This window comes from Balaenoptera borealis (genome assembly GCF_965194805.1).
Source record: "Balaenoptera borealis genome assembly, chromosome: 19".
In the NCBI taxonomy this organism is placed as follows: Eukaryota; Metazoa; Chordata; class Mammalia; order Artiodactyla; family Balaenopteridae; genus Balaenoptera; species Balaenoptera borealis.
Window position 1 is genome coordinate 143,138 of NC_138878.1, and position 22,769 is coordinate 165,906.

The 22,769-nt window shown below is 59.9% G+C and overlaps 2 protein-coding genes across 9 annotated transcripts in view; one reads left to right on the forward strand and one right to left on the reverse strand.

Moving 5' to 3' along the window:
- Positions 1-555: 555 nt before the first annotated feature.
- Positions 556-22,769, reverse strand: part of LOC309617717 (mitochondrial inner membrane m-AAA protease component AFG3L1-like) — a 35,388-nt gene continuing 13,174 nt past the window's right edge. The window contains exons 9-21 of one of the 8 annotated variants that reach the window (XM_082370233.1): positions 21,667-21,804; positions 19,890-19,997; positions 19,122-19,247; positions 16,137-16,247; positions 14,860-14,975; positions 14,241-14,441; positions 13,974-14,159; positions 9,513-9,559; positions 7,350-7,415; positions 6,558-6,732; positions 4,317-4,441; positions 2,742-2,915; positions 556-2,315 (exon numbers count right to left, since the gene is read on the reverse strand). In XM_082370233.1, the coding sequence (XP_082226359.1) occupies positions 2,912-2,915; positions 4,317-4,441; positions 6,558-6,732; positions 7,350-7,415; positions 9,513-9,559; positions 13,974-14,159; positions 14,241-14,441; positions 14,860-14,975; positions 16,137-16,247; positions 19,122-19,247; positions 19,890-19,997; positions 21,667-21,804 (1,403 nt within the window). In that variant the 3' untranslated portion in view covers positions 556-2,315; positions 2,742-2,911. The other 7 variants (XM_082370235.1, XM_082370234.1, XM_082370236.1 and 4 more) reach the window with 7 other exon arrangements.
- Positions 3,225-11,854, forward strand: DBNDD1 (dysbindin domain containing 1). The gene is made up of 4 exons (XM_082370259.1): positions 3,225-3,775; positions 9,435-9,581; positions 9,745-9,885; positions 10,596-11,854. The coding sequence occupies exons 1-4, from the start codon at positions 3,745-3,747 to the stop codon at positions 10,751-10,753; spliced, it is 477 nt and encodes a 158-aa protein (XP_082226385.1). The 5' UTR covers positions 3,225-3,744; the 3' UTR covers positions 10,754-11,854.

The following is a 22,769-nucleotide window of genomic DNA, read 5'->3' on the forward strand; positions in this document are numbered from 1 at the left end:
CCAATCCCTCCTCCCACCCAATTACCTACATGCAAGGTGCTGTCTTTACACACCATTTGTTGTCTTTTTTCTACACTCTCAACTTTAGCATCTTCCTAAATAGTGGTTTTGCATGAGGTCATGTTTTTCCATCAGTTTTGGGATGGAGAAGAATCTTCTCTCCCTGGAGAGCTTCCTTGGGAGCAGGGTGTGAATGATGAAACAAGGCTCAGGTGGGAGACAAAGGTGCCTCCGTAGCTGGGCTTGCTTAGGCTCAGGCACCCACACAGGGGCATGCATGTGAGAGCCACAGCGACGAGCCTGGGGGGCTTCCTGTTTGCCCACCCAAGCCCTGATCGTTCCTGGAAAGGAACAGCCCTTTGGAGGGACTGTATGGCACAGGGCTGTGATTTATTTATAGCAGCCCTGAGGCCTTTGTGAGGTCTGGTGGTGTCACTGTGCCGGGCAGACAAGAGCCTGAGCCTCTGTGTCAGAGACCTCTGGCCTGATAGGGGTCTTCTCCCCTAAGATGGGGTCCTCCCAGAGGGTATTTGGCAGGTGAGACAGTGCAGCTGGGTAGCACAATGGGGTAATGATAATTACTTAACACTTACTTTGCAGACCCAATACGCTAGGTGCCTCATGCTGACGGGCTTTTTGCTTTAGAAGTCTGGCTGGGAGTCCTGAATTAAATAAATGCATTAACAATAATTCCTTTCAACAAAAAGGGCAAGAATAGGAGGGTTAGCTCAGGATAATGAGACAGGGTATTCATCTGTCACAAATCAACAGCACGGCGTGGTTTATCAGTGTGCACTGCAGAGATGAATAGTTCAGGGAGGCCTTGCTGCCAGCTCTCTGGGCTCCCAATAAGACCCACAGCGACCTGTGCTTTTCATATTTGTGTTCAGATTTTTAGAAAAGAGCCTTTTCTTCACATGGGTGGCTTGAGATACTTTTATTCAGCATCAAGCTGTGCATCTCGGAAATCCAGATAAGTGGCATCTGAGTTTCCTGTAAAATCAAAGACCAAATGTTAATACATACAAATCCACTGACCTATGTCTAATACCTGGCTCTTCCTAACACCCACGTACCTGGTCATCCAGGTAAACTGCCTCAGACCACAGCAGCAACTCGATGGAGGCCTGGATGTTAGGATAACACAGTGCTTAAGAAGCCTAGACTCTCTTTTAAACAGTGAAGTATTTACAGATGAAATGACATAATATATATAGGATTTGCTTCAAAACAACCCAGCAGTGGAGGGAGGCATTGAAAGTAAAGAAAAATCAGGATCAGCCATGAGTTGGTAATCGTTGAATCTGGATGATGGTTCACGTAGGTTAACTGTGCTATTCTCTCTACTTTTGTTTGAAAATGGATTTTTTCCTTTTTTATTTTAGTTTATTTTTTAATTGAAGTATAGTTGATTTACATGAAAATGTTTTTAATGAAAAGTTAAAAATAAGCACTGGCCTCTGGAGTCAGATCACCTGCTGTTTACCAGCTGGGATGCCCTTGACAAGACTCCGTCTGTATCCATTTATTCATGTGTCAAATGGGGATAATTAATAAACACCAATACTGTTACAGTTACTATGGCTGTGTGACAGCTTGCCCCCAAATGAAATACAGTGACAACATCTGTTTGTTTGTTTTTTAATAAGTTTATTTATTTGTTTATTTTTGGTTGCGTTGGGTCTTCGTTGCTGCGTGCGGGCTTTCTCTGGTTGTGGGGAGCGGGGGGCTACTCTTCATTGCAGTGCGCAGGCTTCTCATTACGGTGGCTTCTCTTGTTGCAGAGCACGGGCTGTAGAGCACAGGCTCAGTAGTTGTGGCGCACGGGCTTTGTTGCTCCACGGCATGTGGGATCTTCCCGGACCAGGGCTCGAACCTGTGTCTCCTGCATTGGCAGGCGGATTCTTAGCCACTGCGCCACCAGGGAAGCCCGACAACATCTGTTTTGCCCATGAATCTGCAACTTGGCTGGGACTCGGTGGGGACAGCCCACCTCGGTTCTACGTATTACCCCTGGGGGTGGCTCAAAGGCAGGCTCTCACGCCTGGCTACTGGCTGAGACCTTATGTCTGGTTCATTGGCTATTGTGGGCCAGAAAACACTCAAGTGGCCCCTCAAATGGCCTGGGCTTTCTCACACAGGGTGGCCGGGTTCCAGGGGAGCCTTCGGAAAGAGCTGAATCCTACTTAAGACCCAGCCTTGGAAGTCACATGGCATCAACCTGCCACAGTCCACTGGCCAGAGCAGCCACAAGCTTGCCCAGGTTCGAGCAGAAGGGGCACAGACAGGGAATGTCTTGACGGGAGCAGAAGGTTCTGGAAGACACGGGGAATCAGAAATACTGCTCTGACCATTTTGAGACAATACAAACTTCCACCCCAGCTGAGTCTGAGCAGCCAGTGCCCACCTACTGTCCTGACCTCCTTATGTTCCCACCACCCACCCTGTAGCTCAGCTTTGTCCCCAAGGGGCTGACCTGCCTCTTGGAGTGGCACAGAGTACAAACTGCAGCGGCTTGTCCTCGTGGGTCATGAGATCATTTTAGCAGTTTTTGTTTTTGTTTGTTTTGTAAACTAAAGAAAAATGGGAACTATTAGCCTGCCTCACTGACTGACCGTTTCAAAGTCCATGGGCTCCGTGTGACTGGAGCTGGACCAGGTGGTGAGGCCCTTGGTTGGCTGAAGCTGTATGGACAACCTGCCTCTGGGAGGGTGCCTTTCCTGCAAACACCAAGTTCATACCTCCCTCCTCTGCGGATTTTTCCACGCCCAGCTGGGAACAAACTCTGTCTCCCTGATGCTTTTCTTCGGTTTGTTTTGTCTTTGTGCAGACCATGGGCTTGCATTTGGATCTCCTGGCTTCCAGCGCCCGGCTGTGGCACCTTGGTCGGCTGCCTACCCTGTGTTCAGCTTCACCTGGAAAATCAGGATCCCGTCTTCTAAGGATTCCCCGGGAGAATTAATGCACCAAGGGCCTGGCACAAAGCCGCATTCCAGGGCCTCGTGCAGGGTCCAGCGTCTGGAAGTGGGGCTCCATCGAACCGTTTGGTGCTCTCAGCACGCCCAGACCCTGCCTGCCTTCCTTCCGGGGCCCCCTCTCTGCCCGCCTCCTTCTCCTGACCTCCCTTCCCCCCGCCCCTGCCCCCAGCCTAGCCCTTAGACGCTCTCGCCGCCCCTCCCGCCCCCTCGCCGTGTCTCTCCATAGCATTTATCACAATCTGCAATTCTTGGCTTAAGGGCCCTAGGGTGTTAGGCCCGCCCCTCCATACCCCGCAGAGCGCCGGCACGTAGTTGGCGGCCCACAGATTTGCGGGGGAGAACAAACGGACGGAAGCCGGCGCGGCTGCTGAATGAGGGCGCGCGCAGGGGCCGCAGGGGCCGGGCCAGCGTTGGGGGACGCGGCCAGGTCGGGGTGGGTCTGCAGGAGGGGGTAGCCTCCGCGTGGGAGAGGGTCCTCAGGGGCAGGGGCCGGCAGGGGGCGCGCGCGGGGCGGGGCGGGGCCGCACCTGTGCTGCGGGGCCTGGGAAAGAGAACGGGGTGGCGGGGGGGGGGGCGGGGGTGAAGAACAGGGCCCCGGAGCAGCTGCGCGCCCCGCCCCGCGGGCTCCTCCCCGCCGCCGCGGCCCCCCGGCTGCTGCCCCAATGCGCTGCGCCGGGAGCCGGGGCCGTCGCCGCCGCAGCTGCAGGGGCGCCCGGGCCGGGTGACGACGCCGCCGCGCGCGCCCCTCCCAGGCCCTGCCGGCCGCATGGAGCCCCCGGAGGGCGCCAGCCCGGGAGGTGAGTGCGGCCCCAGCCCCCGGGAGCCCACGAGCTGCGCCTTCCCCGCAGCGGCCCGCAGCCCCTTCCCCCTGGGCCCACACATCGGCCACGCCCCGGGGCCGTGAAGACCCACCGGCAGCTCCGAGTCCCCCTGCGCCGGGCCGAAGTGGGGGGAGCCTCGTGCGCCGCGCCCGGGAAGACGAGCGGGGGCACCGCCCGGAACGGCCCCCGCGCTGGGCGGGGGGCGCACGGATCGCGTCCCCGCCCCCTCGTCCTCCGCGCTCCCGACCCGGGCAGCGGTGCCTGGCGCGCTCCTGAGTGGTTGGCCCAGAGCTTGGTCCTGAGCCCCCTCCCAGCGGAGCCGGGGATCTGGAAGATGGGGCGTGCCAGGGCCAGAGTCGGGATGCAGGTCAGCGAGGCGTGGGGGGGATGCTGCCCTCCTAGCTGCGCGTCTGCTTTGTTCGGCCCAGCCGAGCCTCCCTGGGTGTAGGGCGGGGAGGCCGCGGCCGGGATCCTCGGGGCACCAGGCTGAGATAGGGGCTCGGAGCGGGGGGCGCACCTGGCGCCGCCTGCGGAGGCTCCCACGCCGGCAGGGGTTGCTGGCTGCCGGGGCGAGGCCCAGGAGCTCACACATCTGGGAGGGCAGGTGTGCACGGAGTGACCCCTCTTCACGGCCCCTGCCAGCTGTCGGGACGGTAGAGATGTACCGGGGGTCTCTCCCCTTGGAGTCTGGCCCTACTCTGGCCCTGGCCCGGTGGGAGGGAAACCTTTCCTAGGACAGGTTCATAGGAACCTCCCAGGAACCTTTCAGGAGGGGTTTCCTGTGCCATCGGCCTCGGAACTTGGATGCAAAGTGCCGGGCTCCTCCACCCACCCAGCCAGGCCCCAGATGCCCCCGGGGTTTCCTGGAGGTCCCATGCCAAGGAGCCACTCCCTGACCACATAGGGGTCCGCTGGGGGTCCCCTAGCCACACCAGTGGCCTGCTCTGGAGACCAAAATGCTGGCCATGGAGGTGTCCTGCAGCAGTGGGTCCACCTACTGCTCTGTCTGCAGGCTGAGTTGGGCAGGTGCATTCCAGACGGCTGTCTAGGGGCCCATGTCACGCTCCCTCCAAGCACCACCAGAGACACTCAGGGGCTAGTGGGTGTGGGTTTTCTTTGTTTTGTTGTTTGTGGGAGGGATCCAGCTTTTTCTTCCCATTGGCAGTACGAGGACCCCGGGGCTTCCGGGTGGCAGCTTTGCGAGGATTTGATGGGGCAGGTTTGGAGAGCAAAGGCTGGGGATGCCGGCAAAGCAGCCAGGCCCCTCTGAGCTCCGTGTCCCCTTCTCTCAGTGGAGACCCCCCCTTGCCTGCAGAGAGAGGGAGCAGAGGGCAGGCCTGAGGGGGGGGGGGAGCTTAACGACCCTTCAATTTCTGAACGTCACTTACTGGAGCCCCAGAGACCTAACTCATGCAGTGCTCAGACATGTTATTAACCAGGGACCTCCTCTGTGCAGGCACCGTGGTGGGGCTGGGCCACAGCAGCGGGAGGTGGCCTTCACACGCTTCTTACCCCGTAGCCACGTCCTGCCCACATGGGGGCGTCATGCATGGGTAGTTGTGACTGTCATTTTCTGAGTTTGCTGACTTTTTGGAACTTACTCTGGAGAGAGGGGCACACACACAAGTAGAGAGAACAGTATGGTAAAGCCCCCCCCCCCGCCCCTCACCCCGTGCTACCTGCCGGCTGCTCACCCGCCTGCACCCACCTTCCTTCAGTAGTAATTTGTAGCCAATCTAGACATATTGTTTCATCCTTAAGTATCTCTGAAATTACCTCTAAAAGATAAGGTTTTTATAATTAAAACAGCATTTTTGCACCTAAATGAATTAACAGTAATTTCTTAATATCAAAGTGCACAGACATGGAGGGGAGAGGACAGGGTGTGCTTCTCGAAGGTGCCTTTGGGAGACCAAGTCTCTAGCCCACCTACCTCCAAGTCTGTCCGACTGGGAGAGAGAGGCCTGGGCCCTGCCCTGTAGGGGCTGAGCCTAGACGGGGCCCAGCCGGCATCCTCAGAATGCTCCAAGGAGGAGCGCTGACTCCAGGGACAGGGGCCGGGGAAACGGGGGGCAGTGCCCAGCCCTCCCTCCCTGCAGCCATGCTGGTTTTTATGCTATTCATTCATTCACTTCATTACTTCACTCATTCGTGTTGGGTATGTGCAGAGCACCTCCTCCATGCTTGGGGCAAAACCCTGGGCACACAGCAGGGAACTTGAGATTTGGGCCAAGTTCTTGGCACGAATGTGCTAGAAAATAGGTCAGCAGTGTAGCACAGGGTAACACTATCGTACCCGTTCATACCAGGCCCTGGGCCGCCACTTCCAGCCTCCCCACGCGGGTGCTGCTTCCGCAGGGCAGGGCAGCAGGCCCCCCGCAGGGGCCAGGGGCTTCACGCCCTCACTGGGGGCTCTGCCAGGCTGCCAGTGCTCTGCTGACCCTGGGGCATCAGAAACACCGCTCACCTTTGCCCTGGCCTGGGCAACCCTGGGGTCTGCTGAACCCACCCAGCCTACGGCTTGGCCAGGCTGCCAAGGACCCCTGCCCTTGTGCCTGCCTGTGTGATCGGTCACTCCTCTGCTTCACACCCCAGGAAGAGCAGGGGGTCTCACTCGGGAAGAATTTCTCCCTTCCTCCTACAAGGGCTTATCGAGAGGGTATCAGGCAGACCCAGGTGATTCCTAGCACAGCCGCTTAGTGACTCTGGGGTGGGGTCTTGGGCTCATTCATTCAACCAGCATTTACGGTGCACCTACTGCGCACGAGGACCAAGCAAAGGTCCTGCTTCCTTCACATCCTTCCAGCCAAAAGATCAGTGTCCTTGATGCCAGAAGTTGCATCTTCTGCTTTTTCTTCCTCCCCTGCACAGCTTTGACACAGGCCAGGACACCAGGATTTACAAAATAAAGACCAGACCACTGCCAAAGGGAGCTGAAAAGAATAAAAAAGTAGACATAAGGTGACTTTAAAAGTGCACCATTACCATACTCCATTGGCTCTGTGACACCATCGACTAGATGGTTTGCTGTTTCGGGGATGCTGAAATTTGATAAAATGTGCTTCTTACAATGAGTACAAAAGGCCACTGTGCCTGTAGGGGCTGGAGATCTGTCCTGGGCTGTCTGGAACCCCTGGATCCTAGGATCTATAATGAGGCGTATCTGCATACCCAGCCCCCTAACCCAAGGCTGGATGGGGAAGAGGTCCTGCCTCCTTGCCCTGCCCCCATCTCAGCACCTGTGGACTTCCTCCTTCCCACCTGGACTGCGTCCCATCCCATAAACATGCAGGTAGAGTCTGTCCCACTCAGCTCGGAACCCTCCCAGCTCACTCAGAGAGGAGCCAGAGGTGTCTCCCCACCGGTGTCCCCCTGCCCTCACCCACCCCGGCCATCCCTCAGAGGCAGCCATGCTCCCCTCAGGGCCTTTGATGGTGCTGTCTCCCCAGTTATCACCCAGCTCCCACCCTCCTTCAGACCTGTCCCCAAAGCGGGGCCACAGCCCCCAGGGCTCCCCAGCCCTGCCCCACCTCAAGAGGGCAGGAATCACCTATTTTGTTCATCCAAGTCCCGCTCAGGAATCTGCCGGATGCACAGGTGAATAGCGCTTTCTTTTCTAGGTAAGGTGAGAGAGGGCCGTTATGAGCAGAGACCCCCGCCTCTGCCCCAGCTTTTATGCTAAGTCCCCTTCCACCTGGTCAGGGCCTAGCTTCCCTGTGGGTGCAAGGTCAGGGTCTCCCCTCCCTCTGCTGGCCGGCAGGTGGTGGCTGAGAGCTCCCGCTCAACAAGCTGAGCCCCTCGGTGTTACCGGACAAGACCCACTGTCCCTTCCTCGTAGCTGGTCGTGACACTAGCTGAAAAACGTATTGCTGGAACTCGGCCTGGCACAGAAAACCATGAGCCACTGTCATTCTTCTTGTTATTAACCCAGAGCCACCTGCCCCACTGGGAGGCTCCAGAGGAATGGCAGCACCTAGCCGGAGCCCCCAGCCAGCCAGCCACCCACCACGATGGGACACGTGTGGAAGCAGAGCAGGACACTCCGGGCACGCGTGCGCCCTGGGGGAGGGGGACCCGGGCCGCTGTGCCACCCCCCCTGGAGGAAGCAGAACACTGTCCTGCAGAGCAAAGGTCCCCAAGGGCTTCCTGGGCCTTCGACCCTCAGCAGGGATTCTGAGGTTCGGGAGAGGTTCCCCGCTCACCCCAGCTCCCGTGCCCTCTGGTCGGGAAGGCGTCCTTGCTGGGCTGGGCGGGCCGGGACACCAGGGGGTGTAACCCTACCCTCCAAGGGTGCTCAGACACCACGTTCCAAATGCGGCAGCAAGGTGGAAACCAGATCCCCAGCCCCAGTCCAGTGGGCCAGCCCTGGGCCCTGAGTGATGACACAGCACGGGGCAGAGCCAGGCAGGCCCCGCCAGTCAGCAGGCCCACCTCCCCTCAGCCATGCTTCCCAGGGAGCGGTTCCCTCCTAGAAGCCAGGGGCGACCCAGCCAGCTCTGCAGCTGCAAATCCCACCCAGCCGGGGACCCTCCAGACCCACGCGGCCCGCCAGGCTGCTGGCCACACAGGCCCACCCCTCACTGGCAGCTGTCGGCACTGGGCCCCCCTGGCGGGCCCCCCCTTAGCAGCTGCTCCTGTGGCTTCGTCCACACCCAGCTCTCGGCGCTGGACCCCCGGGATGGCCGGCCACACTGCTGAGGGAGCGGGAGGGCGTTCCTCACTCTTTACTGAGCACCTGTTCAGCTGGGGGTCCCCCAGCTGGGGGCAGGTGGGGTCTCTGTCGGGGGGGGGGGCTCAGAGAGAGCAGCAGTGGGGACGCCAGGGAGCCAAGGGGTCCCGTCGCCTCAGGGCACGTGCCTGCCAGACGACTGGGACCCCTGGCCGTGTGGGGCGGAGGGCCCTGGAACGCTCTGGAGGAGCTGGTAGGAGGCGTGACGGAGCAGTGTCTGCCCTGGTGACAGCAAGCATTCCGTGGGGTGGAGGGCCCGCCCCTGAGTGGCACAGTCTCCACCAAGCAGATCCCCAAGGGGCCTCGCCTCTCACCCGACAAAAAATTACATGAAATGAGCCATTACATAAAAACAAGAATTGCATAGAAAAAACCCTGGAGTAACATTCCCAGTCCGGAGGCGTGGTCGGTGGGGAGGGGTTGTTGCGTCCACCGTCCGGGAATCGTTTTATGTGAGAACGTGTTACGTGGATTCAAACACAACACGGGACAGACAGGTGAGCCGGGGCCGTTCTGGATTAAAGGGAGCCAAAGGGCAAGGAAATGCACAACCGCCCACCCGACCCCAGGTTGGACCAAAAAGTAGAGACAGGTGACCGTATTGGTGTCTTGGGGGCTCCGACAGGACCAGCAAGTGTCCCCGCGAGACCTGTGGTCATTCCTGCTCAAGTAATCAGGGCAAAGGGTCTGGAAATCAGGGTTACAGGGAAGGGCAGCATCCTCGGAGAAGCCCTCTGCCCCTTGTCTGGCTTCCTGACCCAAGGTCACCCCTGGCCACTGCGGTCACTGCCCAGAGCCTCAAGGGAAGGCTCAATGGGCCAGGTTCTCAAGTCCTCCCAGCCTGCGTCCTGGGGGTGGCGGTGGGAGACCGCAGTCCCCTCCCGGGTAACACCTTCTCTGTTGCAGGGGTAGTTAAGGAGGTCGAGGTGCCAAGGGCTGCCCTGGGCACCCCCATTCCTGGGACGGGGACCGGCAGCCACTCACCTGTGGCCGAGGAGGAGGTGGGCGTCCCAGTACCGGCACCAGGTCTCCTGCAGGTCACGGAGAGGCGGCGTAAGTACCGCCCACCTGTCCCAGCGTGCTCCCCGGGACCAGAGGCGGGTCCCTGGGCCTCGGGTGCGCCCCGGGGAGCAGGCACCGGGGATGGGTCAGCCCCTCCTTGTTCCCACCGCACTGGCCTTCACCTGGCCCCGCTGACACGCCCCTCTGCCCGCAGAGCCCCTGAGCAGCGTCTCTTCCCTGGAGGTGCACTTTGACCTCCTGGACCTCACCGAGTTGACCGACATGTCCGACCAGGAGCTGGCCGAGGTCTTTGCCGACTCAGATGACGAGAACCTGGCCAGCGACTCGCCCGCAGGTGGGGCTGCTGCCGGGGTCTGGAGGGGGTCCTGGGGCCTCAGGCCACCCAGCACGGCTCCCTGGAGACCCACTGTGGAAAATGATTTCCTTTCTGACGCGTGTTTAAGTGTTTGTCGACACAGCACCATCTCACTCACCATTTCTGCACTTCACACACCTGTCTGCCGACTCAAAGGGATTTTTCTACCCCTCCTTAATTTCACTTTTCAAATGCCAACGTAAGGCCACAGCCACAGTCCCACTGCAAGCAGAATTCACTACTTGGGTTTAATCCCAAGTAGGCAGAGCACAAAGGGGGTGGTGTTCACCAGTCCTGGCCCCTCCTCAGCTCAGTTCCCGGCAAGTGCTGGAGCCCGCAGGCCGCAGAAACAGCTCGGGAGCCGCCGGGGGTATGGGGGCCCAGGGACCTTCCCCCTTCTCAGCTCACTGCCCATACAGGCGGGGGGCGGGGGGTGAGGGGGTGGCACCTGCTCCGGGCCAGGCTCACCCCCAGGGCGGGCGCCTCGGCTGCAAGGGGACCCTCCTGGGGACAACAGGAAAGCCCCTGGCCGGGCTGCACCCAGACCCACATGTACACATTGCTGGTGCCCAGGGGACCCCAACATGTGGCCCGACCCCGTGCTGGAGGCACACACGGGCCCAGCCCAGTAGCTGAAGGAGTGACCTGGGACCCCAAGCCATACTGACCCCAGCCCGTGTTCCCACCAGGCCTACACCCGCTGCCCAGGGCCGGCTGTCTGCGCTCCCCCTCCTGGACACGCACCAGGGCCGAGCAGAACCGTGAGAAGCAGCCCTTCGGCGACCCTGAGCGGCAGCCTGCCGTTGTGGACACCTTTCTCACCGTGGAGAGGCCCAAGGAGGACTAGGCCGGCTGGCCCAGGGCCGAGGCGGGGCAGGTCCGGGCAGCCGTGGCCCCGTGGACGCTGCCCGCCCCACGTGGCGCCTCCGCATAAGCACAGCCCAGTGGCCTTACGTCCAGCTCTTCCTGGTCCCTGGATCAGGGACCAGGCCCAGGGATGAAATGAGACTTCTGTCTGTAGGAATGGTGTCCTCGTCTGTCACTAGACTCCCGGGTAGGGGTGCGGTGAGCAGAGACCTGCCCGTGAGAGGCGCTCTGCAACCCCCCGGGGGTCTCGGGGGTCCAGTCTTGAACGGCAGTGCCAAGCTCCAGCCCGCGGGACACCCTGCTGCCCTAACCGCCTTGATTCCAACCCTGCCCCCCTCCTGCCGCCCAGGAAGTATCAGCACCAGAGCCCCCAGACCCTAATACCCTGCTTGCCGTGGTCCCTGCCTGAGAGCCAGACCCACCTCCTGAGCTCGGAACACCAAATATGTCACGACTGCCTCAGACCGCCGGGCAGGGCAGGGGCAGGCGAGGTTCGCCCTCCCCCCATCCTTGCCATGACAGTCCCCGCGGCCCACCTGACACACGCACACACAGGCACGCACACGCGTGCAGCAGCCCGAGGGGCATGGGGACGTGAGGGGACCTGGGCACAGCGCCTGGCCCCCAATTCGGGGGCGCCAGGCTCGGCTGCTCCACACACTGCTTACACACTAAGGGACGGAACCGGCTTCCAGTCAGACAGCGAGTCCGAGAACAGTTTTAAAACAAACGTGTAAGCTTGCTTTCAGTCCCCAAGGCCACCTGCCCTGACCCCTTCTCCACTGAAACGTTTCTGGGGAAGGAAAACAGGCCTGGGCACATGCTGGGCCCACTGGGCGTGGCTACAGCACGTCCCGCCAGGAAAAGGGTCGCCCTCTGCGCCAGGAGGGGCACATGAGGGGCAGCAACACGGAGGTGTCTTCCAGACACAACCAAGAATTTCACTTAAAAGGGATCCCGCAAGGGCAGCCGCGCCCCCCGCCCCCCAGGTCTTCCCCGCCGCCGAGTTCCCATCCTTCTTGCTACGGCTTCTGCAGATCTCATTTCCAAACAGCAGGATTAAAACAGCACCCTGTCCCAAGTCTCGCTGACCAGTCTCTTCCTTTCCAGCTGACGTGGGAGCTCCGGCGTGCGGGCTTGGCTGCTCTAGGGGCCTCCAGGAGCTCCGCGCTCTGGTCCTCCCCCAGCTAAAGCCACTGGGGGTTCCACTGTGACACACCCTGGGCTCTTATTTGGGTCACGTTTCAGGGCCAAGCGCCCTGGCTCCCGAGGCGTTAAAGAAGCGAAGACCCTGCCCCCACAAGCCCAGGCTGGAAGAGGCAGAGGCGCTCCCGAGAGGCTCTTCCCAGCCTGGGGCAGGTTCCTGGGGAGGTGGCCGCCAGGTAGGGCCCGCCTGTGAGCAGAGACCAGGGATGAAGCCTAAACCGGGACCGTTTTCACCACCACGAGATGCAGGCCGCGTGCCCCGTGCCGGGCGGTCCCTCCTGCGGGGCTGAGCCTTCCTAACCCGAGATCCTCGGCCAGGCCTCGGCCCAGGCCGTGCGATGGCCCAGGCGGGGTGCGATGGCCCAGGCGGGGTGCGAGGTGAAGGGGGGGCTGAGGAGACTGGAGGGGGTGCGGGCACGGGGCACGCAGGCAGGGGCGCTGTCACCAGGGGAGTGCCCTGGACCCGCGGAGGGGCTGCACCCAGCCTCCCAAGGAACAGAGCCCCAGGCTCGGGACGACGTGGGTCCTTCCTGGGGTCAAGGAGGGCACCCCACCTCCATCAGAAGGAGCCCCATGACAGGCCCCTGCAGGACGCCAAGCAGCGCAACACACAGAGGCTGAGCGTTCGAGGCTGCATCACAGGATGAGCCCCAGAGATCTCAGAAATTCAGCAATACACGTTTCACAAACAACAAACTTGAAAGTGTTTGTCCCAAGTTGGAAACTCTATTTTTGAGGCAAATATACCAAAAGATCTGGAAAATTTCATCCCCGAGGCCCAGCGTGTGGCCACGGCGGGGACAGCAGCGGCGGGCACATGGGGCAGTGCCCCTGCTCCCGCAGTCAGCCCGCGTCGCCCACCCCAAGGCAGCAGCTGCTGCTACTGTCACAGTTCTGACGACTCCGACACCCTGGCCGTGTTCTGGGGACCCCCGGGGCCATTTCCACTAACCCCGACTCCCCGGGGGCTGGGCCCTGGCCTCGCTCCAGGACCAACCGGGGGATGGAAGACTCGGCCCTAGAGCTTCGCTACGACCCCCGGTGGCTGTCCTCCCACGTGGAGCAACCCAGAGCCCCCTCTCCTGGACCCTAACAACACGGGCCACAAGGAACACAGCTACCCGGAGACGCACGGTTGGCAAGGCCCCTACCCTGAGAACAGGGGCAGCTCCGCTGGGGTACCCCTCAGGCTCAGACCCCCCCCAGACGCCCCGCCTGTGGAAGTGGCGCGGCCCCTCCAAAAGGACTAACTGGTCTCCCGCCACCCTAACAGCTACTCGCTTGACGCCTGGCTAGCATTCTCCTTTCCTCAGTTCTGAACCTCTCGCCACGGACAGACCTTGAGGATTTCTGAACTGGGCCAAAAGCCCCCTCTCCGTCTCTCCCCGGGGCACGTGAGGTGACCAGCACCGATGTGCCCCCGCTGGGCGGCTGTCCCCAGCAGATGAGCCCACCACCCACCTCGTGGGAGGCCCAGGGGGGTCCTACACGCAGGCCCCCAGGGGGCAGGTGAGTTTCGGCCACTGCCCTCCCCTCCGACTCGGGAACAGGGTCCCAGCCCCCGCCTTGGTGGAAGGGCACGTTCTGGGAGCTGGAATCCCCGTGGGCTCAGAGGACCCTGACCTGAAAACACCCATTTGTGATTATCACGTTTTAATTTGCTCTCTGGAGACCGCGGAGGCTGCCCTCCAGGCAGGGGCGCTAGGCTGGGCTCTCCTCCACGGGGCACTCCGTGCCGCCCGCCCGTCAGCCCCTCGGGAAGGGACGTGTCCTCCTCCAGGCCACCCGTGCCCTCCACGAGCTCCTCGCGGGTGGTCTTCTCCGCGAAGGGTCAGGGCCCAAGCAGCTCCACCGTGTCGGCCCGCTCCAGCACCTCCTTCCCCAGCAGCCGCCTGCCCAGCTGCACGCCAGGCCACGCCAGGCCGTCCGCCCGGCGCCCTGCAGAGCCCCCGCCCCGACCCTGGGGACGGGCCGGCCCCACCCGCCTCATCCACCTGCTCCCGGCAGCACGTCAGCAGGTCCGGGGTGCGCGCGTGCGCGGAGCTGACCAGCCGCCGAGCCTCCTGGTCGATGAGCTGGGCCATGGCCTCGCTGTATGGCTTCTCCGCCAGCACCTCGCCGGGTCGGGGGAGGTCGAAGGACACCTGGCCCAGCTTCTTGCTCATCCCGAACTGCACAATCTGGGGCAGGCGAGGGGCGGGCGTGAGCCTGGCGGACGGTGCCCTGAGCCCCCTTCCCAGCCCCCGCGGCCACCGCCTTACCTGGGCGTAGGCACTCTGGGTGACCTTCCTCAGGTCATCCTGGGCCCCCGTGGTGATCTGCCCGAAGAACAGCTGCTCGGCCACCCGGCCACCCAGCACGGCGCACATGCGGTCCGAGAGCTGCTCCCGCGTGTACAGGCACTGCTCCCTGGGCAGGCACTGGGCGTAGCCGAGCCCCTTGCCCCAGGGGATGATGGACGCCTGCCAGACACGGCAGGCGCGCCCTGTCACCCCCAGGGTCCCCGGGCATCCCGGAGGAGGAAAGGAAACCCTGGGCCCCAGCACTGACAGGTCACCCCAAGGATGAACACAGAAAGCCCCTCTGTCCCGCCGTCCCAGGAAGCTGTGGAGGGGCCGTGCCATCAGGGGAAAGTTTAGGGCGAGGTGAGTTTAACATGGAAACTCCAGGTGTCAGGTGGCCAGCATCCAGGCCCCTCCTGGAACCAGCAGCCCCTCTCTGCCCACCCACCCCTCAAGGAGTCTTGTAGCAAATTCTAGACCATTACATCCTCAAAGAGTGAAGAGGGCCGCCGCCCGGAAGGCACCGTGCCCACACAGCACCCCCGGGAGGGAAGTGGGCCCTGAACCACACCGCAGACGCGCGAGGGGATGGGCCAACCTTGAGCAGGGGGTCTGCGTGCTCCAGGAACCAGCCCACCACCGCGTGGCCGGCCTCATGGTAGGCCACCGTCATCTTCTCACTGGGCTGCAGGACCCGCGTCTTCTTCTCGGGACCTACAAGTCAAGCTCATGGCAAGAGGCAGAGGACAAACGGACAGCTGAGAGGTGGGCGCCAAGGTCCCATTCTGCACTGCAGGCGTGTTGGGGGCTGGTCAGGGCCTCCGTCCGCCCAGGACAGACCCGCAGCCTGTCCGCTCCACGCACACCGCTCAGGCCTGCTGGGCGCCTGTCCCTCCACGCCAGACGCTACACTGCCTTCTACCCTGCCGAAGCCCCGCCCCACCGTGCAAGCGGCAGGTGCCTTTGGGGGCCCGTTTGTAGCCAAGGGGCTTAGCTACTCTCCGTGGCTTGACTGGCAGAGAGGCCGGACGCAGGGAGACCAGGAGCATTCTCTACGCCGCCTACACCCAGTCACGGGCAGGGAACAGGGCACAGAGAAGGCACCAATACTCGCGTGAGCTCAGCTTCAGAGCTGGTCAGCTCAGCAGCGCCACGAGGACAGTGTCGAGCAGCTGTGGCGACTGCCTTGGGTTACTGACGCTTGCCTGTGCACGCCACACTTCAACAAAACCTGAAGCAAAGACAAAGCAGCCCTGCCAACCTGCTGACACTTGTCTGTGCACGCCACACTCCAACAAAACGTGAAGCAAAGACAAAGCAGACCTGCCAACCTGCTGACACTTGTCTGTGCACGCCACACTCCAACAAAACGTGAAGCAAAGACAAAGCAGACCTGCCAACCTGCTGACACTTGTCTGTGCACGCCACACTTCAACAAAACGTCAAGCATAGACAAAGCAGCCCTGCCAACCTGCTGTCTGGAGACGGGCTGGTTCTCACAGCCGTGGGGCGGGATCAGGAAGGACGGCTGCTGGCCACACGGACACCTACCTCCCTGACCTCCGTCCCCGGGAGGGCACTTGGGAGACCTCTACCCCACGCTGAAGCTTCCCAAGGAAGCACGCGAACAACCTGCCTCTCGGCCACGGGCAGCACCCGAACCTGGGTCTGACGCAGCGCCCTGGAGGTTACATCTCTTTGAAATTCTAAATGTTGCTCTAGTAAGAGCACGAAAGCTGCTGGCAGATCCCAAGTCCCAGATTTTGGTCTGGAAAACTGTCCACGGCTGCAGCTCACTGAAGTGAAGCTGGGGCCCCAGGGTGGGCCTGCTGCAGGTCAGAGCTGGAAACCGCCCCTCAACACTGCCCGGCTCACCTCCGATGACCCTCTCAACGGCCTGCTCCAAGTGCTTCTCCCGGACAAAAGGACTCAGGTGGCAGGCGGCGATCAGGGCCGCTTCGTTGCAAACGTTAGAAATATCAGCACCTGACCCGGAAAAGGAGAAACAGTCCCATCAGTGCCCCAGGGCGGATTCTTAGAGGAAAATCTCCAGCAGAGGGACCAGAGCTAAACTAGGTCAGGGACTTGAAGGAAATGGGACCTGCTCTGTCAGTCACTGTTGCTTTCAGCCAGTATTTTGGTTCAACAATTTACTGAGGTATGATTTATTTAACATAAAATCTACCCGTTTTAAGTGTACATTTCAAAGACTTTTAGTAAATTTATCAAGATGTGCAACCACTGCCCTGATCTCATTTCAGACATTTCCATCACGGATGTGATGTATGTGGCTAATTCCTGTACCCATGCCCAGCCAACTAACCTACTTTCTGTCTCTATGGATTTCCCTGTTCTGGACGTTTCACATAAATGGAATCACACAATAGGTGGTCTTTCGTGTGTGCTTCTTTCACGCGACACAGTGTTTTCACATTCATCCGCTATCGTAGCATGTATTGGTATTTCATTCCTTTCCACAGATGAATGAGGTTCCATCACATGCACAGCCGCCCCGAGGCCTTCACAGGAGACAGCAAACTCCATGGACGCTCAAGGCCCTGATATAACATGGCCAGTACAGCGGGCCCTCTGTACCCACTCTATACACATCTATCCAGTCACACACCGCTGGACACTGGGGTGGTCTGTACCTCTTGGCTATTATGAATTATGCTGCTGTGAACATCTGTGTAAAGCCTTTGTGTGAACAAATGTTTTCAATTCTCTTAGACACCGAGGAGTGGAACTGGGGTCATACGGTAACTGTACTTCACTTCTTGAAGAACTGCCAGGCAGATCCCCGTGGCCACACTATCTTACATCCCCACCAGCACCACGCGAGCACGGCCATCTCCCTACACCCCTGGCAACTCATCCATCTGCCTTTTACGGCCATCCTGGTGGGCGTGAGGTGCTGTCACACTGTGGTTTTGATATGCATTTTCCTAATGACTAATATCACTGAGCACCTTTTTATGTGCTTTCTGGCCATCTGTATACCTTCTTTGGAAAAACGTCTGTTCAAATCCTTTTCCCATTTTTAAATTGGGTTCTTTAAATATTTTGGATTATAAACCCCTACCAGATGCATAATCTCCAAATAGTTTCTTCTATTCTGTGGGCTGTCTTCTCACCACCTCAATAATGTCCCTTGACGCACAAAAGATTTTAATGTTGAAGAAGTCTAATTTGTTTTCTCACTTGTTGCTTGCGCTTTAAGAAACCATTGCCAAATCCAAGGTCACAAAGATTTTCTTTTAAGACCTTTATATTTCTATCTCCATAGTTTAAGTCTCATCCATTTTGAGTTGACCGCTGCATGTCGTCTAAGGTCTAGTTTCGTCCTTTTGCTTGTGGACACCGTTGTCCCAGCGCATTTGATTGAACAAACTGTTCTTTCCCCATCAAATGGTCTTCACACCCTTGACAAAAACAACTGATCAAGGACTTCCCTGGTGGCACAGTGGTTAAGAATCCACCTGCCAATACAGGGGACACGGGTTCGAGCCCTGGTCCGGGAAGATCCCACATGCTGCGGAGCAACTAAGCCCGTGCGCCACAACTACCGCGCCTGCGCTCTAGAGCCCGCGAGTCGCAACTACTGAAGCCTGTGCACCTAGAGCCCGTGCTCCACAACAAGAGAAGCCACCGCAATGAGAAGGCCACGCTCTGCAACGAAGAGAAGCCCCCGCTCGCTGCAACTAGAGAAAGCCCGTGCGCAACGAAGACCTAATGCAGCCAAAAATAAATAAATAAAATAAATTTAAAAAAACAACTGACCGAGATGTACAAGCACATATCTGGGCTCTCAGTTCTACTCTATTGGTCTATGGCCACCCTTGTGCCAGCAGCCCCGTTCTGTTCACTGGAGCTCTGTAGCAAGTTCTGCATTAGGGAAGTGTGTCTTCCAGCTCTGCTCTGCACAGACGGTGCTGGCTCTTCAGTCCCCTGGCAGCTCCCCAGGAAGGTTAGAATCAGTTTTTCCCTTGCCAGCTTTAACAACGTACAAAGGTTCTGCTCCTACACAGCCCCTCCCACCTTCACAGGTTACATCTTTTTACTTTACGTGCCCATTAACACAGACATGTCTTTATGGGTTTAAGCACCTGCCCTTTAAAGCATAAAGGGAAAACAGAGGAGCTGCAAACCAAAAACACGCAGGATGCTGGCCTTTACGTTCACCTATGCAGCCGCCTCTCCAGGGCCACCTGCCCGCGCAGCTCCGAGTCACTGGCCGGCGCCCTTTCGTCTCAGCCCAAAGGACTCCAGCAGTTCCTGGAGGGCAGGTTTAAATATAATACGTTCCCTCAACTTTAAAAAACAATCTAGGAATGCCTTTATTTCTCCTTCCCTATTGAAGAACAGTTTTGCCAGATCCACTGCCTTCTGGCCTCATGGTCTCCAAGGAGAATCGGTTGTTAACCTTACTGAAGACCCATCCCCACTAGGTGTCCCTTCTGTCTGGTTGGCTTCAACAGTCTCTCGTTATCTCTGACCAACGTGGATTACACTGTATCTCAGTGTGGACGTCTCTGGGTTTATCCCTACTTGCAGTTTATTCAACTTCTTGGACGTGTAGACTCAGGTCTGTCATCCAATTTGGGAAGTGCTGAACCATGACCTCTTCGATGGGCAGCATGCCAAGGGGACGAGGCGTCACTGCACTGTGTTCCCGGGGTGGGAGGAGTTCAAACAGGCACAAGCCAGCCTTGGGGCTAATCATCTCTGAGGCCTCCGATATGTCCATCAGACTCAAAAGTTCCAAAGACAAGGGTAGCACATGCCAGGACCAATGGCACAACGAGACACCACCCACCGACGACACGTCCAGACCCGCACGGCCCACCTGGCCACACGCACCTGTGAAGCCTGGAGTGAGGGCCGCAAGCTTCCTCGCCAGGGCGTCCTCGCTGAGGCTCTCGTCCAACTTGAATGGACGCAGGTGGACCCTGAAGATGGACGACCTGCCTTTGATGTCAGGGGGGGCTAACAGAGAGAGAGGCACTGAGGGCCAGGGTGGGGTCACCTGCAGCCACTTCACTGCAAGGGCCCTCCCCTGCGTGTCTGTGCTGCACACTCGGCTGTCCGACCTGGGCCAGGGAGCTCCCCGTGGCAGAAACGACCCACAGGTCACGTACGTTCAGCTCTTCATCACATCGAAGAACTTCCTGACCGTGGAGCCTCTGGTCCGCGCAAATCCATCCCAGGACAGGGACCCAACCACAAGCAAACGTCTGGCCGCCCTGGTGGCACGGGCTCCGTGCAGGACTCAAGCCCTAACTTCCCAGGACCTCCTCACCAGCGGAAAGGGCCAGGGTGAGTGCTCCTCTCGCTAACCGCCCTCTGAACTTCCGTAACGGCGCACAAAAAATAAAAGCTGAAGGATCCAGGTCTGTCACCTCGCTCCCACCTGCATGGACCGCAGTGACCTTCTCCCAGCCCCAAGCACACCTGTTCTTCCCAAAGTGAGGGGCACCCACGCACCTCCGCCGTTTCACGACACTGTATTCACGGCTTTAGGACCCCGATCAAAACCTCCTCCAAATACACAGCTAAAGATCTAACCACACTTTCAACCCAAAGGAGGGGAGAGCCACGTCTCAGCACCCAGGCGACCAGCACACGCACCAACGTAAACCTGACGGCCGAACCGGCCAGGCCGCGTCAGGGCTGGGTCGAGGATGTCGGGGCGGCTGGTGCCGGCCAGCACCATGACGTTCGTGGTAGAGCTGAACCCTGGACAGGAGAGAAGCAGGTGAGGCCAAGGAGCGGGCCCAGGCAGCAGGAGTCTCTCCGCTTCCCAGGGCTCCTCCCCTGCGCAGCTGGCCCCCATCTTCCTAGGACCCCTGCCGCCCACCCCGGAAGCCCGAGGCTGGGCCTGCTTCTCCTGCTGGCTCGCAGCCCACTGCACAGGCCACTCCGAGTGGGGCGGACACTCACGCCCAGGGCTAGCTCTGACCCGTCTCAGGAAGCAACCAGCGGCTCTGGTCCCCGCGGCCCCCACTGCTCTGAGGCGCACGTGCAGACCTTCCTCAGGCCACGGACGCCCATCCTAATTCACTACTGGTCTATTACGGCCAGCCTCTGACACCACGCGGCGAGCTGCAGGGGCCGGGCAGAGCCGCCACCGTCGGGGCCCTGGGCCGCTGTGGAGACCTCCCTCCACCCAGGCCCTGGACGGCTTGCTGGGCTCAGGGAGCCAGACCGGAAGGCAGGCGGGGCGGCGAGGGCCTGAGCTCACCCAGCCCTCATCCGCAGAAAGGCCTGCTCGCGGGGGCCCTCGGCCGCCTCTGGGACCTGGGATTCAGGACCGCCCCCTGATGAGAGGGGCGCCCTGCGCCTCAACTGTGCGTGCAGACGTGTGGTTTCTGCGAAGCACCTGCCTTCCTCCTGGGAGGCTGGGATCGTGGCACGTGCGGGGCAGGGGCTGCCACGTGACCAGCCCCCAGCGGAAACCCCATTCCCGAGCGTCGCCCAGCCCGCTGCCAGGCAAGCAGCTGCATACTGCCAGTCCAGGGCTCCAGAGGCTGCGGCCGGCTTCCCTAGCCGCCAGGCTCCCTGTGATTCCGCTGTGTGCTGCCACTGCACTCAACCGTGCTCCTGAATCCAACTAAACACGGAGTCCTCCCGGCGAGTCACCAAACCCGGGGTCGTGTCGGGGACCCCAGCACAGCTCCAAAGCCAAAGCGAGGACAAGACCTGCCAAAGGTCGCTTCTCCAAAATCTTCTCCAAATTTGGAAACTAGTAAGAACGCCTAGACGCTTCCCGCGAAGCTTCGGCAGGGCTGCCGGGCTGTCACGCTGAGCTGGGACCTCCCCGAGCAGTGGTCCCCAGGGGGAGAGCGGAGAGGGGTTCTGGGCAGGAGGCGGCCCGAGTCCGAGGCCAGCGTGGAAGGAGCCTGGGCGTCAGCCCCGTCCCGCGCTGAGCTCTGAGGGCAGCTCCCTCCACCGTGTGTGCCGAGAACAGCCTTCCTGAAAACAGAGCAAGCAGGGGCTCTCGCCCGGGGAGGTCCGGCACAGACGAAGGCCTGGGGTACAGTCGTGCGGCCGCCCCGTCCATCTCCACGAGCAACTGGTTCAGGGTGTTCTCCTGCTCGCTCTGGCCCCCAAGGTGCCCACGGCCGATCGCGTCCATCTCGTCAATGAACAAGATGCAGGGAGCATTTTTTCGGGCCATTGCAAACACGTCACGAACCTGAAACAGGAGTCCACGCAGGGTCTGCTTTGTCACTGGTACCATCACAGGACTAAAGAGCTCACCAAGCTGAGCCCTCGCCTCTGGAACTCGACTCCCATCTCAGCTGCTCTGCCTGCCCGCCCGGGTCCCCCTGCCCATCTGTGCTCTGCGCCTGTTGCCAGGGCCCCACACGAAGCCCAGGGCAAGGGCAAGGGCGCATCCCCCTACCCGAGCTGGACCGACGCCGACAAACATTTCCAGGAACTCGGACCCATTCACGGTGATGAAGGGCACACTGGCCTCCCCTGCAGTCGCCTTGGCGAGAATCGTTTTGCCGGTACCAGGAGGACCAGTGAGCATGGCTCCCTGAAAGAGAAAGACAATGGCTGGTTCTGAAAGGGCACAGATGGAGCCGAGGAGAAAGTCACATTCTACTGAACAGGCGTTTTCTAGGCCTGCTCCACGCAGGTCGGCTGAGGGTTGCTTTCGGTGGGATTACTTTCTGCTTGTAAAATGAACGCACGTTCACCACGAAATGTTCAAACGCTGCAGACACGGGAAAGCCCCCCACACCCCCAGTCCAGCCGAGCAGGTTATTTCTTCAGGCAACGCTCCCAAGGGCAGGGCTCGCTGGATCTCGCGGTCTGACGTTTAATGGCCTTTGCCAAACTGCCCTGTGAAAACACACCAACTCACACCAGGACGAACAAGAGCCCACGCCCCAGACCTGGTCATGTGACTCTGTCCAGCGGGTCCACCGGCAGCCGTGAAGGCGGCACCTGGGTGTGGCCACTGGCACCTGTGCTTCCTGATCGACAACCTGCCTGTTTCTACGCTGACTTTAGGTTTAAATTCACAATTCACGCCCCAGAAACACACCTCGGTGTTCCTTTCGGGGTCACCATTATGCCTGAAAATCGAGGAGAGATTTAAACGGGGCTCATATTCCTCCATTTCTAGTCGAGGGTGTGGGTTAATACCTACTTATTTCAAAGGAGACTCTAAGGTTGTTTTTTTAAGTCTTTAAGGACAAAAACAAAATACATAAAGGGAGGGAGGAAGGAGCCACAAAACTCAAAACCACAAGGCGTCAGGGCCCCACGTCCCCGTGAATGTGGATTCACAGAGGGTCTCCTCAAGGCAGGGGCCTTGGGACCCAGGGCGCCTTCTGTGCCCCCCACAGCCAGCTTTCCAGCCAGCTCTCACCAGGTGGTCAAACAGAAGCACAAACCTCCTGCCCACAAAGCCCCAGCGGTCAGTCACGCTCTCCTGTTGTTCAGGGCGCTCTGGGGGAAGCACGGGGCCACCAGGAAGGTCAGCGCGGTGAGCGC

Excerpts from the sequence above, each read along its gene's own strand:
- DBNDD1 (XM_082370259.1), top strand. The coding sequence starts at position 3,745 with ATGGAGCCCCCGGAGGGCGCCAGCCCGGGAG. Across the intron at positions 9,582-9,744 it reads GCAGGTCACGGAGAGGCGGC|AGCCCCTGAGCAGCGTCTCT; the intron begins GTAAGTACCGCC and ends CTCTGCCCGCAG. Across the intron at positions 9,886-10,595 it reads GGCCAGCGACTCGCCCGCAG|GCCTACACCCGCTGCCCAGG; the intron begins GTGGGGCTGCTG and ends TGTTCCCACCAG.